The sequence below is a fragment of the Rana temporaria genome, chromosome 3 (assembly GCF_905171775.1).
Source record: "Rana temporaria chromosome 3, aRanTem1.1, whole genome shotgun sequence".
NCBI lineage: Eukaryota > Metazoa > Chordata > Amphibia > Anura > Ranidae > Rana > Rana temporaria.
The window spans coordinates 444,909,723-444,926,697 of record NC_053491.1 but is presented as its reverse complement, the minus strand read 5'-3'; the positions used below and the strand labels follow the sequence as shown (position 1 = coordinate 444,926,697).

The window sequence follows — 16,975 nt, the reverse complement described above, 5'->3', positions numbered from 1 at the left end:
ATGAGCGTATAATTTTTTTATTTTTTTTGGTGGGGGCGTGGATCTTGGGTGGGAGTTTCCACACTTTTTTCCCCAGGACTTGACCCCAGCCAACAATGCAGTAGCAGCCAGGGGTGCAGGATTAAGGACTGGAGTGGATGACCAGGACCTTGCTTTGGGAGAATCAGATTGCTTCCTATACTCCTTTATTGCCCTTCTGTGTAGTTACGTTAAGCCCTGGTTCACACTGGTGAATTTTGACATGCGATTACGTTAAGGTGACCAGATTTTTAAAATTAAATCCGGGATTACGTGGTCAAATCCGCGGCAATTGCCGACAACGGCACCGACCTAATCGGTGCGACACCGCATCTGCGGCGCTGCACCAATTTCAAAAAGGAGTTTCTGTACAGAAACCTGCACAGATGTCTCTGAAATCACGTCCGAAATCCGGACGGACAAGCGGGAGTGCTTCATTCCTGCAGCTCAGTATGAACCTGGGCAATTGCAGACTTTGCCAAACCAGTCATTTGAGGGTAGGATGATAAGTCTACAATACAGGCAGACAATGGCATTGTTCAGCATCAGTGTACCAGTTATCAGGGGGAACCTAACAGTGTGTAATTTTTTTCTAGCCTTTTTATTATTATTATACAGTATTTTTATACGACAGTTTACGCAGCGCTTTACAACTTGAGGGTAGACAGTACAAATACAATACACTTTAATACAGTAGGAATCAGAGGGCCCTGCTCGTTAGAGATTACAATCTAATGCCGCGTACACACGATCGGAATTTCCGACAATAAATGTTCGATGTGAGCTTTTGGTTGGATATTCCGACCGTGTGTAGGCAACAAATGTTTGAGAGCCGGTTCGCAATTTTTCCGACAACAAAAGTTTTGTTGTGGTAAATTCTGATCGTGTGTATGCAATTCCTACGCACAAAAATCCTACGCATGCTCGGAATCATTGAACTTTCTGGGCTCCTTGTAGTGTTGTACGTCACCGCGTTCTTGGCGATCGAAATTTCCGAACAACATTTGTGCGACCGTGTGCATGCAAGACAAGTTTGAGCCAACATCCGTCTGAAAAAAAATCCACGGTTTTGTTGTCGGAAATTCCGATCGTGTGTGCACGGCATAAGAGGGAGGGTCTAGAGATACAAGAGGTAATAACTGTGGGGGATGAGCTGATGGAGAAAATAAATGTACAATTGTTAGGTGGGATAGGCTTCTCTGAAGAGATGCGTTTTCAGGGATCGTGTGAAAGTAGACAAGGTAGGAGAGAGTTGAAAAGATTGGGGTAGAGCATTCCAGAGGATGGGAGTGGCTCAGAAGAAGTCCTGGAGGCGAGCATGGGATGAAGTGACAAGGGAGCTAGAAGAGCCAAGAGGATGATTTGGTTGGTCTTTTGAGACTAGGTTAGAGATGTAGCTTGAGCCAGGTTGTGGATGGCTTTGTAAGTTACTGTTAATATCTTAAATTTTTTTTTATTCCATAAAATTTTTGTTAATATCTTAAATTTGATTCGTTGGTTGAGTGGCAGCCAATGGAGGGATTGACAGAGAGGGGTAGGAGACGTAGAGCAGTTTTTAAGGTGGATGAGCCTGGCAAGAGCATTCATGATGGACTGAAGTGGGGATAGCCTAGGACCTTGGCATGGGGGGATGGGTTGATAGTTGAGCCATTGATTTTGACAGAGAAATCAGGGAAAGTGGCACGTGGGGAAGGAAATATCATGAGCTCAGTTTTGGATAGGTTGAGTTTGAGGAAGTGATGTGACATCCAGGCTGATATAGCTGTTTTCATCTCATGGGAATGTAATTTAGAAAATAAAATCACTTTTCAATGTTTTTCAAGTTATAGTAGTTAATAGAGGGCTCTTAGAATACCCTTTTTTTTTTTTTTACCAACAACTGACCAACATAAGAATATTCTCTGCTGATATTTGTACAATTTTTATTTTTACAGATGTATGTCACACTTGTTCTAAAGATAAAGGGATCTCGGCTGGTGAAACCCTCCCTGTGTCTGGCTCTCCTCTCCCCGTCATGGCTGCTCTGTCTGCTGCGTGTGGCAGAATACCGGAACCACTGGAGGGACGTTCTTGCTGGATCTGTGGTTGGATCTGCTATTGCTGTGTTCTTAGTAAGAGCTGGGAATTGGGTGATTAGAAGAAAACAGCAAAGTATAGATATTTAGGATGTAGGTCGATTGCAGATTTATCAGCTGGGCAAACAGCTAAATACACACTGTAATGGTCACCACCGTTTACGATATTCTCATATCCGACAGTCCGACAATCCAGCAGACACGATCCATCCCATTTCCCAGATTAACGAGACATACGCTCTGTTACTGGTTTCAAAATGTATGAACGCTTTTAATGGTATCTTAGCTCTCTTATATATAGTAAAAGCATGTTAAAATTAATCACAGGGACAAAGGAACTTTCCACCCACACATCACACAATGGGGCTTCAATACACCTTCTCTTAGACAATGACATTCCGTTGAGTTAATCATTAGTCATCCCCCAGACGTCCCGTCTCCGCAATTAGAGGAGGTAATTACTACAGCTTGACAAGTACATTCCACACATAAAACAGTATTAGCATACATAATGAGAGGTCTTAGGAGCCAGGCTGACTAAACACCTAAAAGCTAGACATCTGACCTTTACAGACTGAATTAGCATCTCACAATGGAGGCCTAGATTCACGTAGAGCAGCGTATCTTTTGGCCGGCGTAGCGCATTCCATTTGCACTACGCCGACGTAACATAGTGAGGCAAGGCCAGTATTCACAAAGCACTTGCTCCGTAGGTTACGTCAGGGTAGCGCAAAAGGGCCGGCGTAACCCTGCCTAATTCAAAGTAGGCATGTAGTGGGCGGGCTACATTTAAATTAACCGTGACCCCATGTAAATGAGGGCCATTGCAAATACTCCCTACTAAACAACGTTGGCTCAATGCTTTCGACGTGAACGTAACCTATGCCCAGCCCCATTCACGTACGCTTACGCAAACAACGTAAAATACGACGGCTGTTCCGTCGTCCATACCTTGCATGGGCTGTGCCACCTATAGAGGTGTTTTATTTTTACGCCGGTGTATGTCTTACGTAAACGGCGTAGCTTACTGCGACGGGCGTACGTACGTTTGTGAATCGGCGTATCATGCTCATTTACATTTTCGACGCGTAAATCCACGTACACGCCCCTAGCGGCCAGCGTAAATATGCAGTCAAGATACGACGGCGTAGGAGACTTACGTCGGTCGTATCTTGGCAACAGTGGGGCGTATCTCAGTTTAAGAATGCGCGCAAAGATACAACGGCGCTCATTCGGACTTACGACTGCATATCTACTGATACGCCGTTGTAAGTCTCTCTGAATCTGGCTAGGAATGTCTAGGAGCAGCCTCAATTAACACCTCAAAAGCATGTGTCCTCACATTGAATGAAAACACTCCACTGACCTGGTGTGGGTCAGAATAACCACTTGTAATATCTCAAGATATCCTGCAATATGAATTATCAGTTATCAGTCACATTTCATGTATTTTATAATTAATATTTCTCAGTCACCCTATGCCCAAAAGGGGCATAGGGTGACCCTAGACCCAAGAGTCATTAGTGATGCTGGCACAGGAGTACCCCTCATCCTTCAAAAGTCTCTGGGTGTCATGGGTCATTCTGTTACACACACATAACATGCATATAAGGAAGCTGATTAATCTGCCAGAGGTAGATTTGTATTTCTGAAAATGGGGAGGGTAGTGCTGCGCTAATCAGTGGTGAATGGATAAGTGAATAAACAGGTGGGGGAGGGGAATGAAAGTAGGTGTAATTGAAATGAGGAGCAATATAGCCCAAATGGCATCAGCATAAAAATAAATATAAATGATCAGTGAACAATAACAGTAATGGTGCAAATCATATAACTACACAGGTTCCTCTTAATGTGATGAAATACACTATAAGTAATGGTGCAAAAAAAAATCCCAGGTAACTGTGCTAAGTGACACTCCTATACTGGTGATAAACAGTCCATCAACAGAGTTTGAAAAATATTAGCAAAAAATATAAGTAAAATTTCAAAAGTCCAAGAAAGCAAAAGTGCAAGTGTAGGTCCGCAATATGGAGTGAGAGGAAAATGGGTATCCAGTGATCCTTTTAAGGTAAGTAAGGATGTCCCCTTACCTTACTGCTGTAAGGTAACAGCATATAGATCCAACCACATTAGATGGTTCACTCGATGGGCTCTGATCCAACAACGGCAGGTCCTCCTTGGAGTTCTCGTCCCAGATTGGTCAGTTTCTCGCCCCAAAGAAATAAAGCATCGATGGTGTGATACCGTTTTAAAAATTTTAATTCTCAAAGAAAATAGACAGGGGTACTCACATAATCCAAAATACAATTGAGCATGTAAAAAAGAGGGGCAATCTGTCGCCAACGTCACCTCCGATACCTCTCAGTGGACTCATGCGCATTCGTCACTATCATGTGACTTCCTCAGGAGTGATTTGTATTTCTGCCCATCTATTTCTATGGCGGGCCATACATGGGTCCGTTTTTTCGTTCAACCAGCAGGTTGAACGTGGCCAGTAAATAGGGCAATTCCAAAGCCTTTTAGTACATTTATGCCCAGAACAGTAGGTAACACTGAGCTTACTGGGCCACAATTCACCACCACCCCTACTCAGACCACCACTTGGCCATTGACCTAGATCTTTACCAAGGTGACACCTTCTACCAGGATGGGAAAATTGTTGAGGGATAGCCAGGAGGGGTCCAGCTGTTCTAGCTTTCCAAACCAGTGGGCGTAGAAGTCATACTTCATGACAGTGACCTTAGAACCTGTGTCAATCATAACAAGGGCAGTCACTACTGGACTTGACATGACCATGGACTCTGGTTTTCTGGTACCTTGTGCCGCCTGTCCTGGGGGTCATCTCTCTGCCTCGGGGTTCATTAGTCTAACAGCGGCCTGCGTGTCCTTTTGAATTCAGGCTGGCCACAAGTTCTTGCCTACATGTTCAAAGCAGCTGCACCGCCAGCATTTCCATGCCTCTTCTGGGTCCCTCCGTGACGGATTCTCACCCTTAGAGGAAAGGGCTGGATCCCATTTGAGTGAGGAAATTTCCTATTTTAGAGAGGTTATGTCCAGGGCAAGCTCCCTTAACATCGTATGTATGGCTGACCGAGGTGAAAGGCCAAGGTTTCCTCTTTCATGTAAACGATCATACCTTTTTGTCACTGCCACAGTTCCTTCCACATCTTCTTGTTCCCACATGACCACGTACACCACAATGTCATGAAAAAAGATGGCAGATTGCGCTCTGATTTGCTTCTGCAGGGCCCTCCTGACTGGCCCAGCCTTCAATCCTACTACTAACTAGTCTCTTAGTTGGTGATATCAGCACAGCTGCAAGCATCACTCTTCTCCAGGTTCTTTCCTGATATCCTGTCTAGTTACCACAAAGTGAGTAAGGCTCTTATCCTCCTGCTTCCTTTGAACAAAGAATATGTGCCTCAACTCTGGGACCGCAATGTCCTCTCCAAACAGGCCCTCTAGGGGTGTCATGATTTGTTCCAGGGTGGCCAAAGCCTCTTCTGGCAGCGCCATTACAGTTTGCTGATTGTCATCCTCCAATGAGTTAATAGCTAGCTCCAGATTCAGCCGAGTGGGAACCTGGTACAGCCACGCAGCACTTTCTTGTTTCTCCTCCCACTCCACCAGAGGAATATCGGAGCCATTAAACTTAGGCACCAGGGCCAGGGTCGATCCTAACAGTATCATGATGGTGCCTGCTCCTCCTTCCGCACCTGCTACAAAACGGGACATATCTTGCTGAATGGCGCCAAATGTGGGAGGTACAGTGTGGTTCGGCAGCAGTAAATGCTTAGGGGTTGATTTGCTAAAACTGAAGAATGAAGAATCTGGTGCAGCCGTGCATGGTAGCCAAACAGCTTCTAACTTCAGCTTTTTCAGTTAAAGCAGAGTTCTACCTGTGTTTTAGTTTATTAAAAGTCAGCAGCTACAAAAATCATAGCTGCTGACTTTTAATAAACCAACGCTTACCTGCCCCACGGTCCAGCGATGCAGCCACCTGGAGGCTCGCTCCTCTCCCGACAATGTAACTGTGGGCACCCGGCCCTGACAGTTTACGGCTTCATGGCCGGGTGTGTACTGCGCATGTGTGAGTCGCACTGCACTCTCCTATTGGTCAGCCGATCTTCTGGGACCTGAGTTGTATCCCAGAAGATCGCTGGCAGGGAGGGGCTGCCTAGGGCGAGAGGAGGAGTTGCCTAGACGGCCAAAGAAAGGAAGAAGGACTTGGGACAGGAAGTCCCACTAAAAAGAGGGTGCACACTCCCCCCCCCCCAAAAAAAATGACATGCCATGTGGCATGTCAGGGAGCGAGGAGTGCTTAAAGCGGAAGGTCCATTTTTGAGTGGAACTCCACTTTAGGCTTTGACAAGAAAACCTGGAAGCTGGTTGGTTTCTATGCAGAGCTGCACCAGATTTTGCACTCTCAAGTTTTAGTAGATCAACCCCTCAGAGTCCAGTTGCGAAAACAAAACAGCACCCGACCAGGAACAGTTACAGCGATGTAGCAGAGCAGGCCTTGGATGTGCCAACAGCATCTGTCTTGTGGCCTGGCCAGTCGGCGCCCAAACAAGGAGGTTTCCAGGAAGCATGGCATGTCCCTATCCTTTCCCTACCAATCTGAAACCTCTCCATACCGCTATTCACTGTCCCTAACAGACAGGTCACCTGTCCCTACTCTGCCTACACATGAAATAGACTCTGCCTGACCCAAGATGACTGCCAAATTAACTGCCAGAGTCAGCATCCAATCCCATAGCTTCCCCAGTGACCCAGGAAACCTAAGGGGAACCATGTTCCTCTTGACCTCCCCTTCAACTGCAATGCCACTGCCATCAAGGGCCACTTACAATGGGGAAAACGGGCTACACCTGGCTACAAGTATATATAGTTTTGCTTTTGAGTGTCCCTGTTTTGAACCAAAATCTGAATGACATTTTATTTATACAAATGAAAATAGTATAACTATTTATACTGTCATAAACCATGCCTATAGTGTTCCTTATGGCATGTTGCCATGCTGCAAATCCCAGCAGCAGGAATCTACTGATTTCTGGCTGTGCGAACAGGTACAAATAGCTGTGGCCGCCAATATCCTGTCATTGCAGTCTATGGGCTTGGCGGGCGCTGCTATCCATGGGCAGCGTTCAATCCCAGCAGCAGGAATTAGTAGATTCCCACCGCTGGGATTCACAGCATGGCAAAATGCCCATGCAAATCATGCCTTATGCCCTGTACACACGACCGGTATTCCCGATGGCAAAAGGTCCATCGGAAATCCCGAGGGGAAAACCGAGAACCTGCTCTCTACTTTTTCCCCTGTACACACGTTCGGTTTTCCCGTCGGGAAGACTCAGATGAAAGCTTTACCTCAGAAATCACGACCAGGGTGTATGCTCCATCTGACTTTTTCCCCCCAGGAAAACTGCAAAAAAAGTCAATTTTCACCTGGAAAACGTCCGCCGGGAATCCCGACGGGAAAAAAAGAGAGCTGATTCTCTTTTTTTTGCCGACCGATTCCTGGCCAAAAGCTCTCCACACAGTTTTCCCGTCGGAAAAAACCCAGTCGTGTGTACGCCCCATAACTCGTTGACTGCTAAGGATGTATTGAAAACATAATGGATGTCCTTTTCATAGTTTGCCAGTGATGTCTAAAGAAATGGCATGGCGTGGCAATCACAGGGGTAAACCAAGTTCATCACTACACAACACACTACTATAAATCTAAAGCCGCGTACACACGATCATTATTCGGCATGAAAAAAAACGTTGTTTTTCGGTATGTAGAAAAAACAAAGTTTTTCCAACTTCATCATTTAAACGGTCTTGCCTACACACCATCGTTTTAAAAAAATGCTCTAGCACAGCGCGGTGATGTACAACACGTACGACGGCACTATAAAGGAGAAGTTCCATGCGGATGACGTCACCCTTTAGCTGATTCCGTGTTAGTAAAAGACGATTCGCGCTTTTCTGTCTGTTACAGCGTGATGAATGTGCTTACTCCATTATGAACGGTAGTTTTACCAGAACGAGCGCTCCCGTCTCATAACTTGCTTCTGAGCATGCGCTGGTTTTTATCGTCGTTTTAGCCCACACACGATAATTTTTTACAACCCGAAAAACGACATTGTTTAAAACGTCGTTAAAAAATGCAGCATGTTCGAGAAAAAAAATTGTTGTTTTTCAGAACCCGAAAAATGATGTGAAGCCCACACACGATCATTTTAAATGAATTTTGTTTAAAACGTTTTTTTAATGCCGAAAAATTGATCGTGTGTACGCGGCATAACAGTTTATCTATAGGTACCGTTTATGACAGCCTGTGACAATTTATGACAGTTTATGTAAATGCTATACCAGTGATGGCGAACCTTGGCACCCCAGATATTTTGGAACTACATTTCCCATGATGCTCTTGCATTCTGCAGTGTAGGTGAGCATCATGGGAAATGTAGTTCCAAAACATTTGGGGGGCCAAGGTTCACCATCACTGTGCTATACTCTTTTCATTTGTATGGATATTAATGTCATTCAGATTTTTTGTTCCTATAAGGCCCCGTACAGACGAGCAAACATGTACGATGAAAACGGTCCGCCGGACCGTTTTCAGCGTACATGTCTGCCCGGAGATTTCTGTATGATGGCTGTACTCACCATCATACAGAAATCCGCGCGTACTCGATACGCGGCGACGAGGCCGTGCCGTCGCCGCGACGATGACGCGGCGATGTGCGCGGCCCTGGCAGTTCAATGCTTCCACGCATGCGTCAAAGTCATTCGACGCATGCGAGGGATGGCGGCCGCTCGGACATGTACGGTAGGTCTGTACAGACGACCGAACATGTCCGACGGACAGGATTCCAGCGGGCATGTTTCTAAACATGTTTAGAAATATTTGCCCGCTCAAAAAAGGCCCGGCGGGCAAATGTACGGTGGAATCCTGTCCGCTCGGCTGTACAGACGACCAAACATGTCTGCTGAAACTGGTCCGCGGAACAGTTTCAGCAGACATGTTCGGTCGTCTGTATGGGGCCTAAGAAGAGTATATTGACAGTAGAAAATGACAATAGAAAACGATAGAAAGGACTCGGTTGATCGCTCAGATCTCACAACGCTGTCTCTGAATGCCTTTTCCCACACCAGGTAACCTGTGTACTGAATAATTTCGGGAGCTCCACCCCTGAGGAGAAGGAGTTACATCAGAAAGAAGAGGACGAGGTCCCTATACCTGAGCACCTTCATCCTCCGGCACGTGAAAAGTTAAGTGTGGTACAAGTAAGGGGGGGACCCAGTGAGCTAAGAAGAACAGTTTTCTTTGATCAGAGTGCCTTGAATAAGAACAGATTACACAGCCTCATAACATCCAGACTCAAGCTTGTGAAATAAAAAAAGCAGTTGTAGAATGATGGACAATATCTGACTGGTTCATATTTCAGACTCTTTGATAAAGTGGTAGGTAATGTGACCCATTCAAATGGGCGTGCACGTGCACCCACATCTGCACGGATGTCACATTGGGAGCAGCGGCTGTTTCTGTGCAGCTGCTGCATCCCAATAGACAGCAATGGGACTGCCAGCATGGGGATGCATGCAGCACCTATGCATCCCCGTTAGGGTGACCACATTTCCAAACTGCCATTCAGGGACACCCCCCCCCCCATTTTTTTGCAGATTTTTGGGGCAGGGGCGTATGAAATCAGCGGGCCCATGTGCGCGATCAAAAGTGGGCCCTAGGCATCAAGAAAAACAACTGAGTGGTCGGGGCACAGAGTAGTCAGAGGGGCAGTGGGATGGATAGAGGCACACCTCCCAACTTTCTGAGATGGGAATGAAGGACACCTATTAGCAAAAATATGTAGGAGAATTATAAACAAAGAAAAACTGGTTAAACCCACAGGTGCTTTTTTACCACTACTATTCTTTTATATTGGCTCCTTGAGGGACAAACAAGGAGGAAAGAGGAACAGAGGGGCAGAGGGACAATGCTCTAAATGAGGGACAGTTCCTCCAAATCAGGAACAGCACAGGAGGGGGGGGATGAAGAACAGCACAGGTGGGACCAGAGGACAGCACAGGGGGGGGACTGATGAACTGCAGGGGTGGGGGACTGAAGAACAGCACAGGTGGGGGACTGGAGAACAGCACAGGTGGGGGACTGATGAACTGCACCGGGTGGGGGACTGGAGAACAGCACAGGTGGGGGACTGGAGAACAGCACAGGTGGGGGACTGGAGAACAGCACAGGTGGGACCAGAGGACAGCACAGGTGGGGGACTGGAGAACAGCACAGGTGGGGGACTGGAGAACAGCACAGGTGGGGGACTGGAGAACAGCACAGGTGGGACCAGAGGACAGCACAGGAGGGGGGGACTGATGAACTGCACGGGATGGGGGACTGGAGAACAGCACAGGTGGGGGACTGGAGAACAGCACAGGTGGGGGACTGGAGAACAGCACAGGTGGGGGACTGAAGAACAGCACAGATGGGGGACTGAAGAACAGCACAGGTGGGGGACTGGAGAACAGCACAGGTGGGGGACTGAAGAACAGCACAGGTGGGGGACTGAAGAACAGCACAGGTGGGGGACTGAAGAACAGCACAGGTGGGGGACTGAAGAAAAGCACAGGTGGGGGACTGGAGAACAGCACAGGTGGGGGACTGAAGAACAGCACAGGTGGGGGACTGAAGCACAGCACAGGTGGGGGACTGAAGAACAGCACAGGTGGGGGACTGAAGAACAGCACAGGTGGGGGACTGAAGAAAAGCACAGGTGGGGGACTGAAGAAAAGCACAGGTGGGGGACTGAAGAACAGCACAGGTGGGGGACTGAAGAAAAGCACAGGTGGGGGACTGGAGAACAGCACAGGTGGGACCAGAGGACAGCACAGGAGGGGGGGACTGATGAACTGCACGGGATGGGGGACTGGAGAACAGCACAGGTGGGGGACTGGAGAACAGCACAGGTGGGGGACTGGAGAACAGCACAGGTGGGGGACTGGAGAACAGCACAGGTGGGACCAGAGGACAGCACAGGAGAGGGGGACTGATGAACTGCACGGGGTGGGGGACTGGAGAACAGCACAGGTGGGGGACTGGAGAACAGCACAGGTGGGGGACTGAAGAACAGCACAGATGGGGGACTGAAGAACAGCACAGGTGGGGGACTGGAGAACAGCACAGGTGGGGGACTGAAGAAAAGCACAGGTGGGGGACTGGAGAACAGCACAGGTGGGACCAGAGGACAGCACAGGAGGGGGGGGACTGATGAACTGCACGGGATGGGGGACTGGAGAACAGCACAGGTGGGGGACTGGAGAACAGCACAGGTGGGGGACTGGAGAACAGCACAGGTGGGGGACTGGAGAACAGCACAGGTGGGACCAGAGGACAGCACAGGAGAGGGGGACTGATGAACTGCACGGGGTGGGGGACTGGAGAACAGCACAGGTGGGGGACTGGAGAACAGCACAGGTGGGGGACTGAAGAACAGCACAGATGGGGGACTGAAGAACAGCACAGGTGGGGGACTGGAGAACAGCACAGGTGGGGGACTGAAGAACAGCACAGGTGGGGGACTGAAGAACAGCACAGGTGGGGGACTGAAGAAAAGCACAGGTGGGGGACTGGAGAACAGCACAGGTGGGGGACTGAAGAACAGCACAGGTGGGGGACTGAAGAACAGCACAGGTGGGGGACTGAAGAACAGCACAGGTGGGGGACTGAAGAAAAGCACAGGTGGGGGACTGGAGAACAGCACAGGTGGGGGACTGAAGAACAGCACAGGTGGGGGACTGAAGAAAAGCACAGGTGGGGGACTGGAGAACAGCACAGGTGGGGGACTGGAGAACAGCACAGGTGGGGGACTGGAGAACAGCACAGGTGGGGGACTGGAGAACAGCACAGGTGGGGGACTGGAGGACTGCACAGGTGGGACCAGAGGACTGCACAGGTGGGACCAGAGGACTGCACAGGTGGGACCAGAGGACTGCACAGGTGGGACCAGAGGACAGCACAGGAGGAGGGACTGAAGAACAGCACAGGGTGGGACTGAAGAACAGCACAGGGTGGGACCAGAGGACAGCAGGGGGTTGGCGAATGGGGGGTGAGGTGGGAGAGAGCAGAGAAGTTACTGGGGAAGATCAGCCAGGAGAGTATTGAGGGACCTGTGGGCAGCAGAAGGAAACTGGATAGGAGGAACTGATGCCCCCCATGTTCTTCTTGCAGCCACTGAATGCCCGCTTTTCCTCCTTTACCTCCTGCAGGCATTCAGTGGCTGCAAGAAGAACATGGGGGGCATCAGTTCCTATATATGCCGCCCCTCTTATCCAGGTTTAGAGGGAAGCTGCATTGACCCCCTGGAGTATGAGGCTGGGTTACAATGGCGCCCCCTGTAGTTACACCGCTGCAGCGGAGTAACTAAAACATTTCTGGCAGTTTGAAGGAGCAATAAATGGAATGCTGGCAGGATTCTGAGGTTGTGATAGTCGCAGATGAGCCACTCCTGAGAGGATTGCTTGGTATACAGAGGGGGTAACAAGACTAGAAGGTGAAAAGGTGGCAGAACATGAAAGGCTGAGGGTGAAGGAGGAGGGGGGAGGGGGCTGCTGCAGTGAGAGGCAAACAAGTAGTGGGAGAGAAGAGACAGGGAGCAGCTGGACAGGACTGGGTGTGAGGAGATATCATGTGTGCAGGAAACATCTTCAGCTCTGAGGGGTTCATGCTGGGACCTGTAGTTCTTCACTTTTGGGGGGGAAGTCACATCCCCAAAAGTGAAGGATTACAAGTCCCAGCATGAACCCTGCCCTGATATCTAAGGATGTTTCCTCCTTCCATCCAGGGTGTCATGTGTCAGTGTCCTCTCCTGCCGACCCTTATCTGCCTTATCTTACTCAGCCTGGAGCAAGCCTCTGCGTGTCCTGTGCAGACACTCCAGCTTCTTACAAGTGTGACTGCTGGGGGAGAGCCGACAGGATTATAACACGGATGGATCTGCTGGTCAGTGCTTTGCATGTTACTTGCCTTAGTTTGTACCATCTCTCATCTGTACCCTGCAGTCTGTCTCACAGTCCGATGTTTCTTCTGACTGCCGGCTGGACTCCAGAGCATACAGGAGGAGGTGGGTGGAGCTGAACAGAAGGCGCGGAGGAGGAAGTTAAACTCTCCTCCGCTGTGATAGGTCTCTGCCTCTCTCCTGCTCTGACGTCACTGGTTGCTACACGCCAAGCGGGAGGCAGCCAGGTAGCAACCAGTTTGGGCACTGAGCCAGGGGTAGAAATAAAGTAAAAAGGGGTCTCACTCTCTGTCAGCTAGGGGTCCACCACAGGCTGAGACAGAGATGATGTATACAAAGGCTATTTTAGGGGGCATTAGATCTGCCCAGGCCAATTCCGGGACTCTGTATTGTCCCGTAATGAGTGTGTCCGGGACACGGGACACAAGCATTAATTAAGGGACAGTCCCGGGCAATCCGGGACACGTGGTCACCCTAATCCCCGTGCTGGTAAACACTGCCTTGCACAGTTACACTGATTAAACCGCCCTGTGTGAGCAAGGCCTAATAGTAATTTAATGGTAAACATAAAGCTCTGAGGGCCCTTATTTGCATCTCACGGCATAAAATGAATACACATCTATTTGGTAGCAAGCTGCCACGCCCTTAGATGTGAATAGGCCCTGAAGATGTTTAGTAAGTTTAAGCATCTATTTCTACTTATGTGCAAGTTAACACATTATGGGGTAGATTCAGAGAGAAGATACGACGGCGTATCTCCAGATACGGCCGGCGCATTTTTTTTACGTCGTTTACGTTAGGCTTTTTTCGGCGTATAGTTACCCCTGCTATATGAGGCGTATCTTATGTTAAGTATGGCCGTCGTTCCCGCGTCGAGTTTTGAAAAAGTCGTTCGCGAATAGGGCTAGACGTAATTTACGTTCACGTCAAAAGCAATGACGATTTGCGGCGGAATTTCGAGCATGCGCACTGGGATTTTTGTCACGAACGGCGCATGCGCCGTTTGTAAAAAAAACGTCAAATACGCGGGGTCACAGTTAATATACATAAAACACGCCCACATCATCCACATTTGAATTAGGCGGGCTTATGCCGACACAGGTACGTTACGCCACCGTAACTAAGGGCGCAAGTTGTTTCTGAATACAGAACTTGCGCCCTAAATTACGGCGGCGTAACGTATCTGAGATACGTTACGCTGGGCGGACAGATAGACCATTCTATCTGAATCTACCCCTATATTTTTGCCTTGAGGTGTATTACCTTCTTAAAGTGGTTGTAGAGTCAAATAAAAATCACTGCCAACCCCTTTGTTCTACAAAGCTATACTACCCTGTGTACATGTTTGGATAAAATTGTGCCTGTAAATACCTTATTTCAGTTTGTTTCTGGCCGGTCACGTGACCTCCGGCCGCTCTCCTCCCCCAATGGAAGGGCTACAGTGGGAGGGCCCGAGATCCCCCTCTGACGTCAGCCGGGAGGTCACGTGACCGCCATGCTGTCCGCTCAGCCTTTCCCGCTGTAGCCCTTAGATTGGGGGAGGAGAGCGTCCAGAGGTAATGTGACCGGCCAGAAACAAACTGAACTAAGGTATTTACAGGCACAATTTTATAAAAACATGTACTGTACACGGGGTAGTATATCTGAGTAGAACAGAGGGGCTGGCAGTAATCTTTTTTAACTTTACTGTCAGCTACTAATAGTGGTAGGAGGGGAGGGGAGGAGCGGGGAAGAGATCGACATTATATACAAGTAGCAATGTCTTAATATACAAGTAGTGTCATGTCACATACATGAGTATAAAAGAGAAGAGACGCGCCTCTAAGTGTAGCAATATGGTTACATTTAATGACGGTACAACATTTAGAAACATATTGCTACACTAAGAGCCGGTTCACACTGGGGCGGCACGACTTCGGGGGCGACTCGGCAAGGCGTCCTGAAGACGACTTCAGAGGCGACTTGCAAAATGACTTCTTTATAGAAGTCAATGCAGGTCACCCCGAGTGGCCCCTGAAGTCGTACAAGAACCTTTTTCTAAGTCGGAGCGACTTGCGTCGCTCCTATTAGAACGGTTCTATTGAATAGAATGGGATGCGACTTGTCAGGCAGCTGGGTCGCCTGACGAGTCGCCCCAGTGTGAACCGGGTCTTAGGCCCTGTACACACGACCGGTTCATCCGATGAGAATGGTTCGACGGACCGTTTTCATCGGTCCACCACTGAAGTGGCCTGATGGTCTGATGTGCGTACACACCATCAGTTCAAAAACCGATTGTGTCAGAACGCGGTGACGTAAAACACACGACGTGCTGAAAAAACGCAGTTCAATGCTTCCAAGCATGCGTCGACCTGATTCTGAGCATGCGCGGGTTTTGAACCGATGCTTTTGTGTACTAACCATCGGTTTGGCCCGATGGGATGTACACACGGTTGGTTTGGACCGATGAAACTGAACCTCGGTTCATTCTCATCGGTTTCGACCGGTCGTGTGTACGCGGCCTTAGAGGCGCCTCTCTTCTCTTTAATACTCTGTAGCTCCTGCTGGATTTTGCTTCTAATCCTCTCTTGGGGAGGCTTCCATTTGTGGATGGGCATTTTATGGTTACACAACCTGGTCACATTGGGCCAGATTCACAGTCATTTACCCTGGCGCAGCGTATCAGAGATACGCTACGCCGCCGTATCTTACCTGGCGGAATTTCGAATCCAGGAAGATTTCGCGCCGTAAGTTACGGCGGCGTAGTGTATTTCTCGTCGCGTATTTCAAATTGGGCGGGTAGGAGGCGTGATTCATTTAAATGAAGCGCGTCCCCGCACCGATTGAAATGCGCATGCTCCGTTTTGAAATTTCCCGCTGTGCTTTGCGCGAAATGACGTCGCACCGACGTCATTTTTTGAACGTAGACGTGAGTTACGTCCTTTCCTATTCACGGACGACTTATGCAAAAAAAAAAAAAAAATTCAAAATTCGACGCGGGAACGACGGCCATACTTTAACATGGCAGGTCTATCTATACGCCACGAAATAGCAGCTTTAACTATACGCCGGGAAAAGCTGACTAGCGACGACGTAAGAGAATGCGACGGCCGCGCGTACCTTCGTGGATCGCTGGAAAAAGCTAATTAGCATACCTGACGCGGAAAACGACGTGAACTCCACCCAGCGGGCGCCGAAGTATTGCACCTACGATCCGAAGGCGTACGAAGCCGTACGCCTGTCTGATCGAAGTCAGAAGCCGTCGTATCTTGGTTTGAGGATTCAAACTAAAGATACGACGCGGCAAATTTGAAAGTACGCCGGTGTATCAGTAGATACGCCGGCATACTTCTTCTGTGAATCTGGCCCATTGCTTTTTATATGGACTATAAACGGACGGACCTATGAATAAAAAGTTGTGGAACAAATCATTTGAGTTTCCATTATTTCTTATGGGGATTTTTTTTTTGATATACAAGTGCTTTGGTTTACAAGCATGTTTCTGGAGCGAATTATGCTCGCAATCCAAGGTTTTATTGTATATGTATTTTGCTGTACAATTATTACATTATTTCCCTTTTTTCTCTTTCTCTCACTCCTTTTATCGCTCTCTTTCTTTCTCTCGCTCTCCTTTTTCTTCCTTCTTTCCCCTCAATAGGTTTGTGGAACTACATCCAGTAATGTCACTTGACCCTCCTCCATGCCTTGTTCCTGTCACCCCAGATGTTCTTATACCATCAAACTGTATGACCAGCCAAGTATAGAGCTCAATGGCGCTCATCGGAGTCTCACCAACTGGACAGTGCCCAAGTGCTGTGAGCGTGTGATCCCTTTTGCACTGAATATCTGTATGCACGTCAGAGACCAATCTCCTGCCTTTACCATCAC

General features: G+C 48.5%; 1 protein-coding gene across 1 annotated transcript in view; it reads left to right on the top strand.

Moving 5' to 3' along the window:
* Positions 1–16,975, top strand: part of PLPPR2 (phospholipid phosphatase related 2) — a 70,428-nt gene extending 53,453 nt beyond the window's left edge. The window contains exons 6-8 of the mRNA XM_040346532.1: positions 1,953–2,129; positions 9,240–9,355; positions 16,746–16,975. Of these exons, the coding sequence (XP_040202466.1) occupies positions 1,953–2,129; positions 9,240–9,355; positions 16,746–16,851 (399 nt within the window). The 3' untranslated portion in view covers positions 16,852–16,975. The remainder of the gene's footprint in view (positions 1–1,952; positions 2,130–9,239; positions 9,356–16,745) is intronic.